This window comes from Petaurus breviceps, unplaced genomic scaffold (genome assembly GCF_028583685.1).
Source record: "Petaurus breviceps papuanus isolate PSGF00001 unplaced genomic scaffold, PetGlider_PUasm1.0 90925, whole genome shotgun sequence".
NCBI lineage: Eukaryota > Metazoa > Chordata > Mammalia > Diprotodontia > Petauridae > Petaurus > Petaurus breviceps.
In genome coordinates this window covers 33,900,290-33,921,222 of record NW_027187380.1, presented here as the reverse complement: position 1 = coordinate 33,921,222, position 20,933 = coordinate 33,900,290, and the positions used below count along the sequence as shown (strand labels likewise).

The following is a 20,933-nucleotide window of genomic DNA, read 5'->3' as shown; positions in this document are numbered from 1 at the left end:
TAAATATTCTTTCTGGGAGGTCTGTCTGGAGATGAGGGCTTGTTGTCAAAGCAGAGGAACCCTGTCTATGTTAGGGGAATGGTGAATATATGATTCTTTCCAAAAGCCTTCTGACTTTTCCTTAGGGACTAAGCTCTCAAATAGTAAATCTGTTTATTTATGGTTCTGATCACTAACCCCTAATCCACCATCTCCATGTGTCTGTGTGCCTTTGGGGAAACTCTTTGGCATTCAGATATCATGTAAAAGCCTCTTTGTAGTTATTTTTGAATCAGGATGAAGTTGTGCTTTCTATGGGTTCTGTAGGTGCAAATTTAATTGGAAACTGTAACCCCATATTTTAATTTTTAAATGTTTTTGTTGATAACTTTTTTTTCTTCTCCTGGATTTCTCCTATGATCCCCTCCCCCAGAACTGTTCCATATGATAAATAATATAATACTTTTCAGGAAAAAAAGAAAAAAGAGGGAAGTTTCAGCAAAACCAATCAATCTGTTTAAGTCTGAAAATAAATGCAATCTTTCACATCCATGGACCTCTCAGTTCTGCAAAGGAAAGGATGAAGGTGTTGGTCTCTTTGGGGTCATACTCTCTCTTTGTAATTCTGTAACAGTCACAATGATTTTTGTGGTAGTTGTTCTTTTCATTTACATTACTCTAGTTATTATTTCTTGGTTCTGCTTACTTCATTTTGTATTAAATCATGTTAGCTTTCCATACTTATCAGTTTTTTATTCCTTGTTTTTTACATGGTTCCATTCCCTTTCCCAACTGATGGTCAGTTACTTTGTTTCCAGTTCTTTGCTACAACAAAAAGTGATGTTATAAATATTTTAATGTATATAGAAACTTTCTTTTTCTTTTTTAATTGTTTTTTTTTTTATTTTTAAGCAATCAGGGTTAAGTAACTTGCTCAAGGTTACACAGCCAGGTGTTTCTGGGTGGGTGCTAAGTGTCTGAGCCCGGGATTCAATCTCCAGGTCTTCTCAACACTGGAGCTGGTGCTCTTACTTGCTGTGCTACCTGTCCGCCCCTAGAAACTTTCTTAGTAATGACATCCTTGGGGTATAAATCCAGTAGTGAAATATATGAGTCCAAGGTTATTGTCACTTCAGTCACTTTATTTGCATAATTCCTTGACCATTTCTGTCTTTTTTCTATCTTTGCCTTGATATCCTACTTGGTAATTCAGTTCAGCAAATAGAAATCAACCTGCTGTGTGAAGAATATTTAATTTTTTCAGGATAAGAAAAGTTTCCATTTTTACTTTTGTTCCTCTTGTACCTAGCACATTGCCGAGCACATAAAGGTGCATAATAAATGCTTATTGAACTGAAATTTTAGAGACAAAAATGTCACTGCCCCCAGTTTTAGCATAGAGATAGGACAAATACACAAAAATTATAAACACCAAATGCCAAATTAAAGTGCTACATGAAATCAAGAAGAAAAAACATATTTACCCACTGGGAGGAATCAGGAAGCTCTTTTTGGAGAAGAGTTTGTTTGTTTTTTTTTTAGTTGGACTTGACAGGAAGAATGGAGATTCAACAGGCAAAAGTGGGGAATGGGCAAGAAAGCACATCTCTAGGCAGAGCTAGCAAAGTACACATCCCATGTAGAGGCTAACAAGTTATACTATTTGACTGGGATTTAAAATACATGGAGGGACATTTCCCACCATCTGCTTCCTGTTGGACTTCTCAAGAACCTCATTATCCTTTCAACACAGGAGTTCACCCTTCCTAAGAACCTTCTGCCTCTGAGGTCTGTCTCTCTGATTAAAGGCTATTGGTTTCCACCCAAAATCTCCTTTAAGAACGTGCTTCAGGCCAACTATCTCTTTGTTTCCCATCTGTCTGAATCCTTCTGGACTCCTCCATCATGTCCCTCCATGGGGGAAATCCATCTCCTTTCAGCTCTCTTTTGTGGGTTGTCTTCTTCTATTAGACTGCAAACTCCTTTAGGTCAAACAATCTTTTTTCTTTTGGTATATCCAGTGTCTAGCACAATGCCTGGCACTTAATAAATATTTATTAACCTGAAATAAGACTGACTGTGAGGACTCTCTGTAGGGTCTTCAATTATGAAATTTAACAGGCATAAATTGTAAAGCACTAGGCAGGTTCAGAAAGTCAATACACAAGTATAGGATGGGAGAAGTGTACCAGGGCAAAAGTTCACATGAAAAAGACCTATTAGGATGATGTTACAGAAGAAGGGGGAAAAACACTAATTAAATCATTGACTACATCAAGAATCTTAGTGTCCTAAGGGAAATAATTATCCTTCACTTTGCCCTCCTTGGATCACATGTAAAATGTTATTGTGTTTAAATTTGGGTGTCTTATTTGAGGAAAGATATAAGCTGCAAGGAATAATGAATGAAATTTGGTTAAAGTAACTGAGGTGGAAAAGAGAAGGGGGACAGAAATAGTTGTATTCTAGTATCGTAATGTCACATTAAATAGGGATATAGTCTTGTTCTATTCAGCTCAGAGGGCTGGATGAGGAATATTGGATAGAAGTTTCAAAGAAGTAAATTTAGCCTTGATATAAGGAAGACCTTTCTAGGAGATTTCTAAAAGGAATGAACTGCCTTAAAAGGTAGTAGGTTTGTTTTCACTAGAGGTCTTCAGACAAAGGCTGGATGATTATTTGCATCTGGATTCTTGTTCATGGGGTTGGACTGATGAGTTCCCATTCAACCATGAGATCAAGTGATTTTCATTAAGAGTAATTAGTGGAAGTTACAAAGGAGTATTTAGGGTTGAGGAGTGTTCCGTGGAGTTGTGAAAAAGAGAGGGAGGTTAGAAGAGGAAATGAGTAAATGAGGGAATGAATGAAACAACTTAGAATCTTGACACTACCATTTGCTGCTTGTGTAACTTTGGTGTTTTGTGCTTGGTTTTGGTATAGGATAAAAAATTACTTGGAGCAGAGTGGATTTGTGATGTTTGAGAAGTCCAGAAGTACCTAAAATGTCTCTGTCCCTGGTCAGTTACCTGGGGCTAGTTTGGGGGTTGGGGGAGGGGAGAGAGAGAGGGAGAGGGAGAGGGAGAGGGAGAGGGAGAGGGAATAATTGGTTAAAAACACCCACCAGCAGGGAGGTAAGGGTTGCATCAGTACATCTGAAAGATGATAGCTGAATCTTTGGGAGGTCATGAGATCAGTACATGAAATGACATAGAGGGAATTAAAAAAAAGACCCAGGACAGAAGGAGGGGATGAGAACACACACAGTTAGTGGGCATTTTCTAGATGCAGAACCAGCAAAGGAGACTGAGGAGTGAGACAGGTAGGAAGAAAGCCAGGATATACTATCTTGAAAAGCTAGAGAGAAGAGAGTGTCATGAGAAAAGTGTGATCAGTGTCAGAGTTTTCAGAGATCAAGATACATTAGGACTAAGAAAAGCCTAATAGATTTGACAATTAAGAAATCATTGTTAAGTTTGGAGAGAGCAGTTTCAGGTGAGTGAGGTCAGAAGTGAGAGAATTAAGAGAATAAGAGGAAAGGAAGTGGAGGCATTGATTGTAGATGGCTTTCTTAAGGGAGTTTTGCCACAAAAGAGCGGGGGGATATGAAATAATAGTCTCTTATGATACCTGGTAATCATTCTATTGCTATAAAGTATTGTCTCCTCCCTCTATGATTATTTTCTTTGAAAACACCACCACTCAGATGAAAATATTCTCTCCAGGATTACCATCAGTCTCCTAATTACTAAATTCAAAGGCCTCTTCTCAATCCTTATTTTAATTGAACATTGAGATTTTATTTTTTTTAATTTTCATTTTTTTCACATTAAATTTATTTACTTTTAGTTTATAACATTCAGTTCTATGATCCCTTGAGTTCCAAATTTTCTCCCTCTCCTTTCCACCCCTTCCCTATGGCAGCATGCAATTCAATATAGGTTCTACAAATACCTTCATGCCAAACATTAGTAAAGTTGTAAGGAAGAATTATAACCAAGAACACTGAAATTTTAAAAGCCTAATACTCTTGGCTTCTGTGAAACCATTTCCTCCCATCTCTTTTAAAGTGATTTTTTTTTTGCCTTTTTGGAGGGCAATTGGGGTTAAGTAACTTGCCCAAGGTTACATGGCTAGTTTTTGTGTGTGGTTGTTAAGTGTCTGAGGCCGGAACGGAACTCGGGTCCTCCTGACTCCGGGGCTGGCGCTTTACTCACTGTGCCACCTAGCTGCTCATTTTTTAAAAATTTTTTTAAATTTTTTTTTGCTTTTTGGGGGGCAATTGGGGTTAAGTGACTTGCCCCAGGTCACACAGCTAGTTTTTGTGTTAAGTGTCTGAGGCCAGATTTGAATTCAGGTCCTCCTGACTCCAGGGCCGGTGCTCTATTCACTGTGCCATCTAGCCGCCCCTCTAAAAGTGACTCTTGCTGAACCATCATCCAGCTCTCTTCTACTACATGTCAGTGTTCTCCCGGGCCCCCTTCTCTTCTCTCTTTCCCTTGGTGAACTCTCACCTCCCAAGGTTCAATGAACATGTCTTTGCAAATGACTTCCAGACCTATGAACCTATTCAAATCTCTATCTCGAATCTTTCTCCTGAGTTCCACCACCTTCCTATTAGTCATCTCTATCTGAATGTCCCATATGAATTTCAAGCTAAAATGATCAAAGGAGAATTAATTATTTAAACCTTCCCCTTTATATACCTATATTCCCCTAATATACCTCTCCTTCATCTTCTCTATCTCTGTTGAAGGCATCACTATTTTCCCAACTACTCAGGTTCATGACCTCATTTAGAACTACAAAGTTAGAGAGCTATGAGCTAGAAGGTCAAACCTTTAAGGTTATAGTCCAAACCCTTAATTTTACTTATAAGTAAACTAAATTACAGAGGGGTTAAATTACTTGCCAGTGGTTACACAACTAATTAATATCTCTGGCAGGATTTGAACACAGTTCTTGACTCCAAGTTCATTATTCAATCCAGTTTCACTCACTTGTTTTTGAGATTCATCCTTGCCTCTTCCCTTTCTCACCCCCTACCCCATATCCCAACACCCATCACATTTTGTTGAAGCTGTATCTATAACATCTCTCATATCCACACCCACTCAATCCACTGATATGGCCATCACTCTTGTTCAGACCCTTATCATCTAAAGTACTGCATTAGCATTCTAATTCATTTCTCCAGGCTCAAATCCCTCTTTTATAGAACTGCCAGAATTATTTTCCTAAAGCAGAAGCATTTATACTCTATTGTTCTCTCAAAAATTTTCCGCTCTTTTCTATTGCCTCTAGGATAAAATACAAATTATTCAACCTAGAATTTAAGCAGACTCCAACTTAATTTTCTAGATTTATTTCATATTACTTCCCTTCCCATTCACACAATCTATATTATGGTCATAGTTCCCTTTTAGCTGTTCCCCAAAACTCAAAATTCTCCCTCCTGCCTCCATTCATTTTATTTCACCTTCATTTGTAAATACATCGCTTTCCCTTCTGCATCTTTTATAGCAAAAAAAATGGATAAGAAAGGCAGGGGTGGGTGGGAAATGCAGTTCAGTAAAACAAACTAATTCATCAGCTAAGTCTCACATTATATTCAATGTTCCATATTCGGCAGAAAAGGGAAAGAGGTGTGAACTTTGGTCATGATGATTATTTGTAGCCACCGTGTTAGATTATTTTTCTTTTTTGCTTACTTTATTCTGCATCAGCTCATTTGTGTTTCCACATTTCTCTGAATTCTTCATATTTCTTATGGTACAATAATACTTATGGCACATTCATACAGGTTGTTCCCCATGCCTAGACATCAATTTTTTTGACCTTTGTCTCTTATAATCCTTCACTTCCTTTATGGCTCAATTTGGGTACCATTTTCCACCCCTTCCCTTCCCCACCTCCAGTTGTTGTGTTTAGTTATCTGTGTATGAATTTCATCTTCCAATAGAATATAGCTTCCTTGAAAGCCAAGATTTTGATTTTTAATTTTTTTTCCTTTTGTATCTTCAGTCCCTAATACAGTGCTATGTTTATAATAAATGCTTATTGAATGTTCAATGTTGGCTCTGTCTAAAGAAAAAATCTTGTCTTCTTGTTCCTACATGAAGAAGAAACCTAGCCTTTGGATGAGAAGTGGCCTTCAGCGTTGCAGTGGGGAAGTCTAGTCTTTCTGGGGGCAGCAGTGAAAGAAACTAAAACCAGGAAGCTGAGCAAGACAAGGGTCCACTCAGGGACAACAGTATCTACTCCATGGGGCAGTGGGCTCAGCTGTGTTGGAAAGAGTTGGAAATGCTTTCCTCTTTGTGGAATACTTCTCTGTTTCATTTTGAATATCATTTGTTTGGTTGCCATAGCAACACCAAGTCTCTATTTTAATGCTAACCTGCGTGGCTGCAACTTTCTATATATAAATGCTGCTTTGCACAGTGAATTAGCTGTGCTGCCTGAAGAAACAAGTGTATGTGAAAACTGGAGGAAAATGGCCAGTATGTCAGCTTTCAATGACAAGGGACCGTGGGGTTGAGGTGAGTCACAACCTGCCTGGACCATTGCTGGGGTGGTTCATCTTGAGTTCAGGCAGTAGTTCTCTGCCAAGGTATTTGAGACAGGTTGTCTTTCTGCTTCTTGCTGGCTGTTTTTGTCCTCGGATGTGTTACATTCCTTATTAAGGGAGCTGTTTAGTCGTTGTAGATTTCCGATAAGCATAGAAAGGACTCTGGATGATGTTTTCTTTTTCTATTCTTTCTATATAATTCACTAACCCCCTCTACACACACACACACACACACACACACACACACACACACACACACACACACACACTTCCTAAAGGCCTAAGTCTCTCTTCTAATAGTTTCCCTGTTCTTGCTCCTATGTGTTTTTTGCCTTTCTTTGTAGTTTCAAATGAGCATTGTGCCCACCACCAAGTAAGGAGTTAATAAATGCTTATTGATTGCATTTGTTTAGAGGCAGAAGGGAGAAGAGATCATATTGAAGTCGTGAATTAGGAATAAGAAGTATCTGAATTTTGCACTTGTGTATTAACTGGAAAATCAGTTTTGTTGGGTTGCCTTTTTGTTGCCTAGCAGCAGAGCCTTAACTAGGAGAGGGTGACTGAGGTTTTGCCACAAGGGCTCTGAAATGTGTGAAGTATACTTCCTTCCTCATGGTTCATGGTTCTACCCTCTTGAATTATCATGGTCCCCTGAATCTCCAGGCTCTAAGCAGGTAGAAGTACTAACAGGGCTCTTAACCTAGAGTCTATGAACTTGATCATTGTATTTTAATAAAATTGGTTTTCTTTGTAATCCTATACATTTTATTTTATGCTTTTAAAAACATTATCCTGAGAAAGAGTCCATAGGCTTTACCATGTCACAACTCAACCAATTCTATCTTATTAAAGCTCTGAGCTGGAATTGAGAGCCATGACCAACACCCTCGTTGACCCCATCTTCACCTCCCTCCAATTAGGGAGCCTGGAGATCATCAGTTGTGCCACAGAGGAAATAGGCTAGACTTTCCAGGGGACCAGCCGCCCTTTCCTAGCACAGTGTCATCTAGCCAGGGAGCATTGTTTGAGATCTTTTTACACAAAGGTTGCACTGAATGTGAAGGCCATTGCACCCTGAATAAGACGGGGTCTCAATGCCTTACTGCACCCTAGGTCATCTCCGTGCTCCCTCACTTGCACTAGCTGCTCGACTGCTTTCCTCATGGGTTGTTGAATTCGCCTGGGTGCCATAATCCCGCTTTAAAACTCTAACGGCCAACGTTTGTTGCCTTTGACTTGACCCTACCTGCACTTGATGTTGAGAGTTTTTTCTTTCCTCTGGCTTGTTGATTGTTTTTCTCTCATGATTCTGTTTGCTGCAGAGGTATCAAGAAACCAGAAAGAAGTCTCTTTAAGATGTAAGGCAGGGTTCTGCAGAATGGCATCACATGGGTGCATACATTTCCATGGTGAGGACAGAGCCGTTTGTCCATGTGTACCCATCTCTTTGCTGTGTACGTGTGTGGGGGTGGAATTGGGGCAGGGGGCAGACTGACATGAATAGCAATAAAGCGTACTGTAAAAGGCTGTCTTTTGGCATTCTGGAAACTAGCTCGTGCTGAAATGTGGGGTCTCTTCCTGCAACATTCTCCATTTAATAATGATTACATTTATCACTGTATAACTAGATTTAGAACTGTTAGTCACAGTGCACTTGTTTTTAAGCAGATGAAGAGGACGCTCTGCAGGAATTATAGAATGATTGATCTGGAGCCACAAGGAACCTTAGAAACCATCTAATGGAGTCCCTCTCACTTTACAAATAATGAAATTGAGATTTGACTCTTCAAGGAATGACTTGCCCATGGCTGCATAGGTAGCAAGTGTCAGAGCTAGAATTTGAACACAGATCTTCTCTAGTGTTCATTTGAAATGGTTATTATCTCCATGTTGCATGTGAGGAAACAGGTTCAGGGATTGAAGTCAAGGGACTTACCCATAGGCACACAGAGCTGAGGTTCAAATTGCTCTTCTGATCCAATATTCACTGCTCTTTTCATTTCTCCATGATTCCTTCAAATGCTTGTTGTATGCCTATCCTATGTACAATGTATGCTATATATTCTAGAGGATTTCTTCTGGGTCCCTATTTCAAAGGAAATCTGAAATATTCCCCAAAAGATTCCTGCCATTACAAGGACAGTCCTACTGGAATTACACATTCACCCAGTAACAGGGCAGGTAGGCTCACTTAGAGTCTCAAGCAAACAAGATCATAAAAAACTCTGAATGAGGGTGAGGCTCTCAAGATTTCTAAGCCAGCAGGCAGATCATATCTGATGGACCTGCACACCTTAGTTATTGTTGTTGTTGAGTCATTTTTAACTCTTAATCTGGCCTGTTGTTGTTTAGCCTATAAACTGGGTCTGAATCTTTGTGACCCCATTTGGGCTTTTCTTGGCAGAGATACTGGAGTGGTTTGCTATTTCCTTCTCCACCTCATTTACAGATGAGGAAACTAAGGCAAGTGAGATTAAGAGACTTGCCCAGGGTCACACAGCTAGTATCTCATGCTGGATTTTAACTCAGGTCCTCTGGACTCCAGGCCTGCCTGACAATTCTGTCTGTTGTACAACTGACAAAAGAGTTCTAAATGTAGTGTGGACTGGACTGGTCTCTAACCTGTCGGGGGCTGGAGCTGAACAAAGCAGGCTAGGGGCAGGTGAGTCAAAAGTCAAATAGTAGTTTAATTTCAATGACAAAAATGCTTGCAAATGGAAGTCCACCTTCCAGAGAAGGAGGGCTTGCTCATTTGTGGCAGGGGTAGGGTTTTGGAGCATGAAAACTACAAAGAGGTGGGACACAACACAGTCTTTCTTAGGTCTTGAGTAAAGAATTTCCATAGCAGGCCCACACGCACAAGCATTTTTGGGACAATACAGGCATTTTGGGGTCCTCTGGGAACAGTCTCAAATTATTGGAATCATTGAGCTTTGTGATCATTCAACAGGGTACAGAACCAGAGTTAGTGTGGTAGGAACAGGACTGCAGCACCTGGTTCAGTTCACTTAGCAGTTATAAGCATAAGGATTGTTCAGAGTGTCACTTTCTGCTACAGTATGTCAGCTGCAGTTCCAAGTCTCAGGTCAGAATCCCCTGGGAAATAGGGAAATCATAAGTCCCAATTCTGGATTTTTGCTGGGACTGAGATCATCCAGAGGGTGAGTGCAAAAGATTGTTGTTTTGCCAAACTCAGGGCACAGTCTGCTTGTTAGGCCTTAGCTCTGGAAAATGGGATATCTCCCAATATTCTGACACCACCTAGCTGTCCAGTCTAGGGGATATAGTGATTCATAAAACACTGGCCCTGTGCTCTTAAGGAGATAAGACTAGAGTAGATTAGATTGTTGCACATGAAAATATGGCTGCCAATAGAAGACAATATATAAGTGCTGAAATATTGGGACAAGCTTAAGTTATTTGAGGTTTTTAGGATGGAGAAATCCCTTTGAACTTTGATTAGGAAAGATTTTATGAGGGAATGGAATATGAAATGACCTTTAAAGGGTGTAATAGGTAAATAAGTGAAAGAGGAAGTCATTTCAGGTGGGAGAAATTTGTATGAAGTCAAGGAAGTATTTGATGAAACCTCTAGGAGGGATGAAATCTCTTGGGAGAAAATGCAGAGAGAAAAGAATAACGGACTGAGGATTAAACCTTGGATCACACACACATTTAAGCAGCTAGGTGGTCCAGTAGACAGATAAGGCCTGACCTGAAGTGGCAGACCTGAGTTCAAATACAACCTCAGGTATTTTACTAACTGTATGACCCTGGGCAAATCTCTCTCTCTCTCTCTCTCTGTCTTTTTGCTTTTTGGAGGGCAATTGGGGTTAAGTGACTTGCCCAAGGTCACATGGCTAGTAAGTGTGTCAAGTGTCTGAGGTCGCATTTGAACTCAGGTCCTCCTGACTCCAGGGCTAGTGCTATTCACTAAGCCACCTAGCTGCCCCACTGGGCAAATCTCTTAACCTTGTTTGCCTTAGTTCCTTGTCTGTAAAATTAGCTGGAGAAGGAGCTGGCAAACCACTTCACTATCTTTGTTAAGAAAATCCAAAATGGGGTCATGAAGAATCAGAAATGACTGAAAAATAAGTAAACAACAACGGAAAAATAAAACTAGCCATTAAAGAAATCATCACAGGGATCAAAGGCCAGAGGTTAGAGAGATATCTAAGAAGCCAAGAAAGAAAAATTTCAAGAAAAGGAATGGTGAACCACTGAATTTGATTCATCATTGCATTGTCTATCAGTAGCTGTTGTTTCTTAATGAGCAATAATTATAGCCAATCCCTTGTTGATAAATTACTGACTTTATTAAATTTGGGGCAGGTGTAGAAAGGAATAATTCACTGGACAGAGAGTTAGATTAAATGACTCCTAAGGATGCTTAACTCTGAATTCTATGATTCTGTTAGAAGTATAGATCCTTGCTTTAATAGAAGTTTTGCCATCCTGTGCTGGTCTCCTCTCTTCTGAGCAATGGAAAGAACATTGGAATTGGAGTCAGGAGATTTGGGATCTGGTGCTGCCTCTATTTTGCTGTGTGATCTTGGGCAAATCATTTCCACTCTTTCTGTCTCAGTTTCTTTAACTATAAAATGAAAGGGCTGGACAACATGGGTATCTAGGTCCTTCCAGCTCTAGGTTTCTATTATTTTACTTCCTTGAACCTGTTTGTGGGGAGTAATAATACCTGGGCCAATTGGGATCATAAAAACTAAGGCCATCAATCAATACAAAAACAGGCAAGGGTCTAGGCAGGTAGAGGTACTGTGGGATTATTTACATGACCCTGCCTTCATGGCAGAGGCTCTTAACCTGAGATCCATGAATTTTTTTTAAGTTTATTTATTTTTAGTTTTCAACATTCACTTCTTTAAGTTTTAAATTTTCTCCCCCTCCCTCCCTTTCTCCCTCCCTGAGACAGCATACAATCTTTATAGGCTCTACATATACATTCCTGTTAAACATATTTTCATATTAGTCATGTTGTATAGAAGAATTAGAACAAATGGGAGGAACCATGAGAAAGAAAAAAACAAAATGAAAATAGTCTGCTTCACTCTACATTCTGACTCCATGGTTCTTTCTCTGGATGTGGATGGCATTTTCCATCATGAGTCTTTGGAAATTGTTTTAGGTTCTTTCATTGCTGAGCAGGGTTAAGTCTATCAAAGTCAGTCATTACACGCTATGGCTGTTACTGTGTACAACGTTCTCCTGGTTCTGCTCACTTCACTCAGCATCAGTTCACATAAGTCCAGGTTTTTCTGAAGTCTTCCTGTTCATCATTTCTTATAGCACAATAGTATTCCATTATATTATATACCACAACTTGTTCAGGCATTCCTCAATTGATGGGCGTCCCCTCAGTTTCCAGTTCTTGGCCACCACAAAAAGAGCTTCTATAAATATTTTTGTACATGTGGGACCTTTTCCCATTTTTATGATCTCTTTGGGATGCAACCCAAGAAGGTGGTATTGCTGTATCTAAAGGTATGCACATTTTTATAGCCCTTTGGGCAGTCATGAACTTTTTTTTCTCCTTTTTTGGAGGGCAATTGGGGTTAAGTGACTTTCCCAAGGTCTAGTTTTTTGTATTAAGTGTCTGAGGCCTGATTTGAACTAGGTCCTTCTGACTCTGGGGCCAGTGCTCCATTCACTGTGCCACTTAGCCACCCCAAGTCATGAACTTTAAAAAAAAATAGTTTGATAATAATATTTCAATAAAATTAGATTTCTTATGAATCCTGTGTGTTTCATGTTATACATTAAAAAAAAGTATTCTGAAGAGGCTTTATTAGATTGCCAAAGTGGTCCATTATATAAAGAAGGTTAAAAACTCTTGCTTTGTGACATCTACTTTTCTGTTACACAAACTGAGGAGAAGTCTTCCCTTGTTGTATACTTTGAAAAATTTTGGGTGGGAAAATGACAGTGTACTGGCCCACAGAGGAGTCTAGATCTCATATAAACACCACAGTGGGGCTTATAAATCACCAGCCTAAAAAGAAAAAAGAAGAATCACCTATAGACTTTTCTACCTGGGCCAGGTAGCCACAGAATCCTGCAGAGTCCCTGAGACAAGGAAGTCAATGTATGGGTAAAGTGGAGTGTGGGGAAGGACCTCAGACAGCTCCTAAAGAAGGAAGAGCTCCTAGAACACTATGGTAAGATGGAGTTGCCAGGCAGAGTCTGAGATTGGAGCAGCCCCGGAGTTCCTTGAAAGAGGGAGGGATCTGTTCTTGGCCTCTATACTTGGGACCAGAAGGACCCTGCCCATGCCATTTAGTTGTGGAGTTTGATCCAAGCATAGCTCCAACCTCCTCTATAACTTACAGACCTATAGATGAGCAAACCAAAGAAAACTGAATACCTTGAGGAAATGCCTTGGTTTGAAAGATGCTCAAGGGATAAACTCTAAAGAGGATAGCTTCCCACAATACCAGAGTAGTTCCTGACCCCAACACTAATGGGGAAGGGCCTCCAGGTGAAGACTACAGTAAGAAGACCAAAAGTCTCTTGACAACAAGAAGCCCATAGCAGAGTCCCAAAGTCCCTTGAAGGATGAACCAAGGCTAGTCAGCAATACTTAGGACTGGTTAGACCCTGCCCTACAAGATTCAGTTTCAGAGTTTGACCCAAACATAAACATTACTTTCCCCCCTATGAGCAAACCAAGAAAAATGACCACCACAAAGAAATTCCAAGGTTCGAGGAACACCCAGGAGGTGTCTCAACCCCAAAGAGGACAGAGATCCCCTAAGTTTTCAAAGAAAAAAAAAAGCCCAGATTCACACATCCCCCTTACCAGACTTTATCCTAGAGAACCACACCCAGCCACGCCCCTTGAATAGAACCATTTTCCCTGTTTGAGCATGTTACTTGATGGTCTATCCTTAGGAGACATGGTCAAACTCACTGAGAAACTGAAAATATATAATAAAATTATCTTTTGTACATATACATATGTACATACATATTTGTATATATGTGTGTATATATACACACACATACATTCATACATACATACATGCCTTTTGATTGATCTCCCTGCCTTGTCTGTCCCTTTTTTTCAGTCCATCCTCCAGTCATCAAATTAATCTTAAAGAATAAGTCTGGCCAGGTCACTCCCCCTTACTCAGTGAACTCCAATGGTTCCCTATAACCACTATACCACAAATGTTAAATCATCTACTGTTCAAAGCCCTTAATAATCCAGGCTCCTCCTACCTTTCTGATTTTCTTACACCTTCCTCACCCCCACATATATCCAGTGACCCTGACCTCCTTGCTATTCTCATACTACATACAATATCTCCCTACTTCAGGCACTTTTATCAGCTCTCCCTTGTTTTTTTATTTCTCTCCCCTTTTCATCTTTACTTCCTGGCTTCCCTGGATACCTACTTAAAATTTCACCTTCTTTAAGAAGCCTTTCTTGATTCCCCCTTAATGCTACAAATTTCCCTCATTTGATTATCTATAGTTTAGCCATCTATCATGTTTGTGTGTATGTGTTTTATCTTGTTTATGTATATTTTTTGCATGTTCTCTCCCTCATTAGACTGTACTCCTGGAGGTCAAGGACTGGGTTTTGTTTATTGCCTTATCTTATAACTCCAGCACTTGAGTTCTTATTGATTGATTCACACCCCATTTCTCTTTTTAATTAACGCTTGGGTTCTTAAGATGGGATATGTGGATAGATTTCAAGGAGTCTATGAAGAAGGGAAAAATTATGTCTTTATTTTCCCTAGCCTCTCACTCAAATTGAGCATGTCCTTCAATTAATTCAAAACATTGTACTGAGACTTCCAAAGAGGTCCTTGATACACATAAAAAGTTAAAAACCTCTATTTTAGGTGATAATTTTACCTCACTGTGAATATTGGATCAAAATCCCTTTTAACCTTTCTTTAGACACATTCTTTATTAGTTAACTACTCTTTTTCTTCCTTATAGATTTCTTGCCTGACAGATCTACTTTTGTGCCTAATTATTCTTTTGCCTCTGGGCCTCTCCTGTATTACCTTCCCTTCTTTCCAGGAATGCCCTTCCTTTTCCAGCTTCCTTAATCTATTTTAAAAGACCTCTCCAAATGCTATCTTCCCCTCTCAATCTTAACAATTTACTGCAATGTAGCTGTTCCTCAGTATAGTGGCATAATTTGGGTGGGGTAAATATGAGGCAAATGTTCTCAGCCCACCTTGGCACACAAGGGAATGTGAAAAGGAACAATTAGGCCCAGTGCCCATCAATCTGTCCATCTTAATTCCACTGGAAAGAATCTGACCTGTGGCTTATGCTGGTCTGTCATTCTTAGTTTCAGGTAGCCTTCTTCCAGTTATTTTGTTGCTATTAATTTATTGTTGAACTTAAACTCCTTGAGGGAAAAATCCAAATCCTCTCACCCTCTGAAGTTCATAAGATTTTTAGAACTAAAGAGCTCCCCTCCTTTCCTCCCCCTCCTCCCCTTGCCCCTTCTCCCGACTCCCTCCCCTTCTCTCCCTCCTCTTTCTTTCCTCCTCCAGTGATTCCTTCTCAGGGGACTTGCTGGAAGCTTCTTCACTAAACTAGTAGATGCTCAAATGTCCGATTCCAATTACTGATTTTATATAGACTCCACAGGGCATGACCAAGTCCCTCAGTCAATCTTTCTTCTACGGTGCCATTCATGCAATGACTTTCAAAGACAAATTAATTGACCAAGGACTTTTTTGTACCTTGGGTGATTGATTGAATTTAATTTAGTGTCTAAGGATTGTTCACAGTCAAGATGTTCTAACTTGGTGTAATAATTCTCTAACAAGCACACACTTCTCCACCCCACCCCCAATATAAAAATATGTAAATAAAACGGTGTGAAGCTCAAGTCAGATAATACATGCAGAGCACTTTGAAAACCTTAAAGGATATTTTTATTATATTTATTATTGTTGTTGTTATTCTTCATCATGAGACCTCCAATCCAGTGATGACTTCATATCCCAAACTCTGCTGCGCTTCTGCTGAACTCAAGCAGTATTTATAGAGCAATGCAGGGATCTGATGGTAAATCTGGAAACAGAATTATATGCATAGTACTTTTAAGTAAATTTTAAGTTTAATCTACACTATTAGCACTTTCTTAAGTCTAGGACAATCAACAAAACAATAAAGCCCTGAATTATTGCAATTGCTGATTTCTGAGGATTAAATACTCACACTGAACATTTAACAATGATTTTTCGATATTGTTAGCAACTAGCAGCATCCAGAAAGTCATCATATGGAAGGAAACATCTGAGCTGAAATTTGAAGGAAACTAGATTCTCAGATGTAGAGATGAAGGGGAAGCACATTTCAAGCACTGGGGACAGGCTATATAAAGGCATGGAAACTGGGGATGAACTGTCACAGTGAGAAGGCTACCTTGGATCATAGAATGCAAGATGAGGAGTAATGGTAAGAAGATTCGTTGGAGCTAGTTTGTGAAAGATTTAAACTATCAAGCAGAAGAGCTGATATTTGAAGCTCAAGGTAACAAGAAGCCCTAGAGTTTATTGGGGGTGGCAATATGGTCATTCCTGTGCTTTACGAAATTCACTTTGGCAGTTTTGTAAAGGAAGAAATGTTTATTAATTTATTTCTGCCATCTCCTCAATCTATATGGAAGAACATGTAGGATACTTTGGGGGGAGGGAGTGTTTAGCACAGAGCCAGTGACACCAAACCAGAGAAAGGTCATTATGGAATGTTGACAACAGGCTAGGTCCAGAGTGTGGAGTTAGAGAAGTGATATTGTAGAGAGATGCTATTTCACAGATCTGAAAACTGATGCCCAGAAATGACATGACTTTCCCAAATAAAAGGTAGAACAATAACCTCAATCCAAACACATGCCTGCTTTCTTGCTAAATTTGGGGAAACAGTAAAATTAGGCAGGCTGAGAGGTGAAAATAGGCCCAAGGAGCTATATGATCATAGGATTTCAGATCTACTTATTTTAAGACAAAGTAAAATGTGGCCCAGTAAGTCAAATGATTTGCCCAAGGTCACTTAGGTAGTGAGCAGCAGAGCAGGAATTTTAATTCGGTCCTCTGATTGCGAATTCAGTGCTCACACTGCACATGGCCAGGAGATCAGTTAATACATTTGATAGATACATAGGTAAGTGCAGTTGAGGTAGCACATTGCAAAACCTGTGTGACTAGTATAGGTGGGGAAGATGGGATGGATTGAAAGATCCAGGGGGGAAATGTAGACAGGAAGGAGTCAGCATAACATATATCCAAGTAAGGAGTTCAGATTTAAGGCTGTGGAACTGAGTTTACACTGGAAGGAAGGGGAAGTAAAAGAGTACTAAATAAGCAAGAATCCAAGAGGTGTCAGGGACCCAGATTGGGATCAAAAGTCACACAGAAGTTCAGGGATTCTCACACTTGGGAAGATGGAGTAAGAGTCCTGCACAGCCGAAACCAAGACTAAGACTTGGAAGGATTGGGCAGTAAAATCATTCAGGCAACTGCAAGTGGAATTGGTGCCCTTGATCCTGCTCTCTGTCCTTCCTTTATGCTCTCCACTTAGCTTTGGTGGACAAGGACTGGCAGCCAGAGAAGACAGAGTTTTACAGTTTCCTCTGAACGTCAGTATAGAGATCTAGACTTTTTAGGGAGGTCAATCCTCCCTAAGTTCAATCCACCCACTAGCTCAGACCAGTATCTATAATTCATAAAATGATAGATCATTAGAAATGGAAGGAGCCATAGAGGGTCTCTGTTCCAACTTGCCCATTATAGAGATATGAAAATGGAGGCTGGGGAAGATGAATGTATGCTGTTTGGAAGGGGCCATAGCTGTATATTTTTAAAACCGAGTGAATGGAATGTCTAAAGGTGACCTGAAACATGATTTTGAGGGATGTGTGGAAGCAGTTTTTAATTTTGCCCTCCTGCTTTTCTTCCTCTACTGCTGCTATGTCCTTACCTACAGTTGCCTATTGTGTCTTATTCTTATTCTAATCTGTCACCTAATTTTCATTAAAGTGTCAAAGTAGGAATTGAATTTTAAAAGTGCAACTCTTTAAAGACTAAAAGTTACCTTGGTGGGATGATTGGAATGGGATTTAGAATCTAGGTTTGAATCTGTGCTCTTCAGCTAAATGGCACAATGGATAGGTAGAGTGTTGGACCTGGAGTCAGGAAGACCTGAGTTCAAATGTAGCCTGACACATACTGTGTGACCCTGAACCCACTGCAGATCACAACTTCTGTCTGTCTTGGTTTCCTTATCTATACAATAAGAATAGTAACATCTACCTCCCAGGATTGTTGTGAATATCAATTGTGATAATATTGGTAAAGCACTTTGTGAACCTTAAAGTGCTAACTATTATTATTGCATAATCTTGGGCAAATTGTTTCATATTTCTGAAATGCGAGGAGGTCACTTGGCACTAAATCACACAAACCCATGATGCTTTAAGTTAAGGGATTACCCATTATATAGAAGGCAGCAAAAGTATAGGGTAGGGGCAATCCATCCTGCTTCCTTACCTTTCCACAACTTCATTTCAGCCAGAAGTTGTGGGAGACCTTTTTTTTTTAAGTCTTATCAGAGGTCTCTGTAAATGCTGGTATAGTTTCTAGTAGAGAGGTGGCAGGAAAATTAGCTATACAGGCTCATCCTTCTCCTCTTCTCTCCCCTCTCCTCCCCTACCCCCAAGCCCAACCCATCCTCAAGAGGGAGGGAAGTTTTAAATGAAGACTTATTGGGCTCCTGCTGAAAGATTGATGATCACAAAAAAACATCCAATTTGTTTTCCAGTCATCGTGTTCTATGCTATGACTGTGGCTCTGAAAGAATGTGGGTGTGTAAGTACAACACTGAAACCTGGGCTTCTGGGAGGAAGAAAAGACCTGCAGAGAGAGAGAGATCCCAGGGCTTTATTTGATGATCCTACAAATCAGTCTTTCAAGTCTCAATTTCATTCAGCCTCTCTCCTTCCCCTCTCCCTATTCTGTGAAATATAATTCTAGGGAAAGGAACCCTGGCTGTGTGTAATACATTGTTGGGAAAACCCCAGTAAGGCAACACTGGTGAGCCCACAGCAATGATTGCAAATGCATGACTTGCTTCCTCAAGTGACCTGCTGGTCTCTTGTTGGGTGGGAGTGAGAAAGCAATTGTTTCAGCTTATGGTGGATGTGTCTCAGTGGTATTCCTAGGTGGGGAAATAAACAGCATGATTTCACTAGGGCAAACTCCATTCTGAGACAGCAGCAGGACAGGTCAGAGATATCCCTGATGGCCATTGACTCAAGGCAAAGGGCCAGAAGCTGGATTTGTGAGAATAAGGATGCCCAAAAGAGGGACTACGATAGTGTCAGACTTAGGGCAGAAGTTAAGGTGAAAGAGCTCTATGTATATTTATTTATATATACAATTTTGTCTTCCTCTGCCCTCTCTGTTATTCCCTCTCCCTCCTCAATTTTCATCTCTTGCCTCTAAATCTGTCTTGTGTCGGTAGGATCATAGATTTGTAGATGGAAAGGACCTTAGAGACCATCCATTCATATAACCTCATTCTAAATATTAGGAAATTGGAGGAGAGATCAATTTATTTGCCCAAAGTCACACAGATACTAAGCATTTTAAATGACTTGCCCAAGGTTTTAAAGTAGAACAAGGTGGCAGAGCTGAGATTCAAACACAGGTTCAGTGATGGTGATTCCTCCAAGTTTAGCCCTCTCTCCACTATCTGATTTTGCTTCTGCATTATCTATCCCTGTTACTTTTAGGGGAAGGGCAAGGTGGAGACTTTTTTTTTTTAAACTTGTTTCAATTTAGCAGACCCCAGGCTCTTTTATGTAAATGATTTGTGTGATTTTTTTTTTCTCTTTGTTTTGCTTTTTGTATTGGGCTAGGGGGTGGGGAAGGAATAGGCTGGATAAGTGTTTGTCAATTGAGGAAGAAAAATAAAGTGAATTTTATGACTTCACTGCTGTAAGCACAGATGTTTCCTCCTTTAGCTCCCTTCAATTTGGTGGGGTTTTCCTGAAGTTTGAAGATGGGAAGTGGTGCACTATTTAGCAAACCTGGACTTGATGTGGGTTACTAAACTCTGGGGGTCAAGAGTCACTCTAAGGCAGAACAGACACCCAGGGCAGCACAGTGTTGGCAGGCAGCCCTGACTCTCAGTGTTCTGGGAGAATAATGATGATCTCACCTATGTTAAGCACTTGAGGGTTTATAAAATGCTCTTCACACAACAAACCTTCAAGAAGGAGATCTGGAATTCTAATGATCACATCCCTAATTGTTCTCCCATTTGATTTGGAATTAGAAGGTATAGGTTTGAGTCCCTACTCTGATACTTCTAGCTGTGTGACCTCATCGATAAGTTACTCATTTTTTCTGAGACTCAATTTCTTCATTTGCATATTGAGAACAATAGTGCTTACATTCTCCCTTCTCATCAGACTGTGAGTAAAGCACTTTGTAAAACTTGAGAGTTACACAAATATAGGTTATGACCATCAGCAGGGTAATCATCACCTTAGAGCCTCACAGGGCCTTACATTTCTATGGCAATGCTTCTCCTTCTGTTATCACATTTTATCCTAACTTTATTTTAGTCACCTCTTAGATAGTCCAGAGACATAAATTCAGGCTGTAATCACTGGTTACCAAGTGCCCAGGGGAACCCCAAGAAACTCAGTATGCTAGGAGAACCAAAGGCTAGGTGTCTCCATAGACTTTAGGAAACATGCATGCTGAAAAATAAATTCAGATCATGAACTATTTACGGTGGGAACACATATACTGGAGTAGGGAATAGGATGGAAATCATATGCCATGTAGGATTACGCATACTGGGGAAGTACCACAAAATATACGGGTCCATGAATACTGGTGGATTATGTATACTGGGAACTGTTTACATTAGACAAGTGTATACCAGAGAATTACAAAACCAAGAAGCCTTGGTGTTGGGGTGAAGGATGGCAAAGACAGCTTAATCCTTCCTCTGACTATAGTCCTATTTTTCTCCTTTCATCAAATTTCTCAATTCAAATAAATAATTGACATTCTCTGACTCCATTTTCTCAACACCAATGAAGCCCTCAAGTCTCTGAAATATGGTTTCTATCCTACCTCCAGGGAACCAGCTCCCTCTAAAATCCTCTTTACTAAAGCACTGGCAGTTTCTCAGCCTTTATTGTTGTGGATTTCTCCACAGTATTTGACACCCCTTCCATCTCAACAACCACTTATTTGTTTGCTCTGATTTTCTACTCTCCCAGTTGGCTTCCTTTTATGTTTCTGACCTCTTTCAAGGAGCCTTCTTCCTTTTCACATCTCCTGTACAGGCGCATCCATTCTCAAGGTTCAGTCCTTGGCCC

General features: G+C 40.0%; 1 protein-coding gene across 7 annotated transcripts in view; it reads left to right on the top strand.

Moving 5' to 3' along the window:
* The window catches only part of GAS7 (growth arrest specific 7), a 325,321-nt gene that overhangs the window by 120,930 nt on the left and 183,458 nt on the right, over positions 1-20,933 (top strand). The window contains exon 1 of one of the 7 annotated variants that reach the window (XM_069076773.1): positions 6,381-6,515. The exons of 5 other annotated variants lie outside the window; for them this stretch is intronic. In XM_069076773.1, the coding sequence (XP_068932874.1) occupies positions 6,492-6,515 (24 nt within the window). In that variant the 5' untranslated portion in view covers positions 6,381-6,491. Of the gene's footprint in view, positions 1-6,380; positions 6,516-20,933 lie in introns of those variants that run through there. One more of the 7 variants, XM_069076782.1, reaches the window with a different exon arrangement.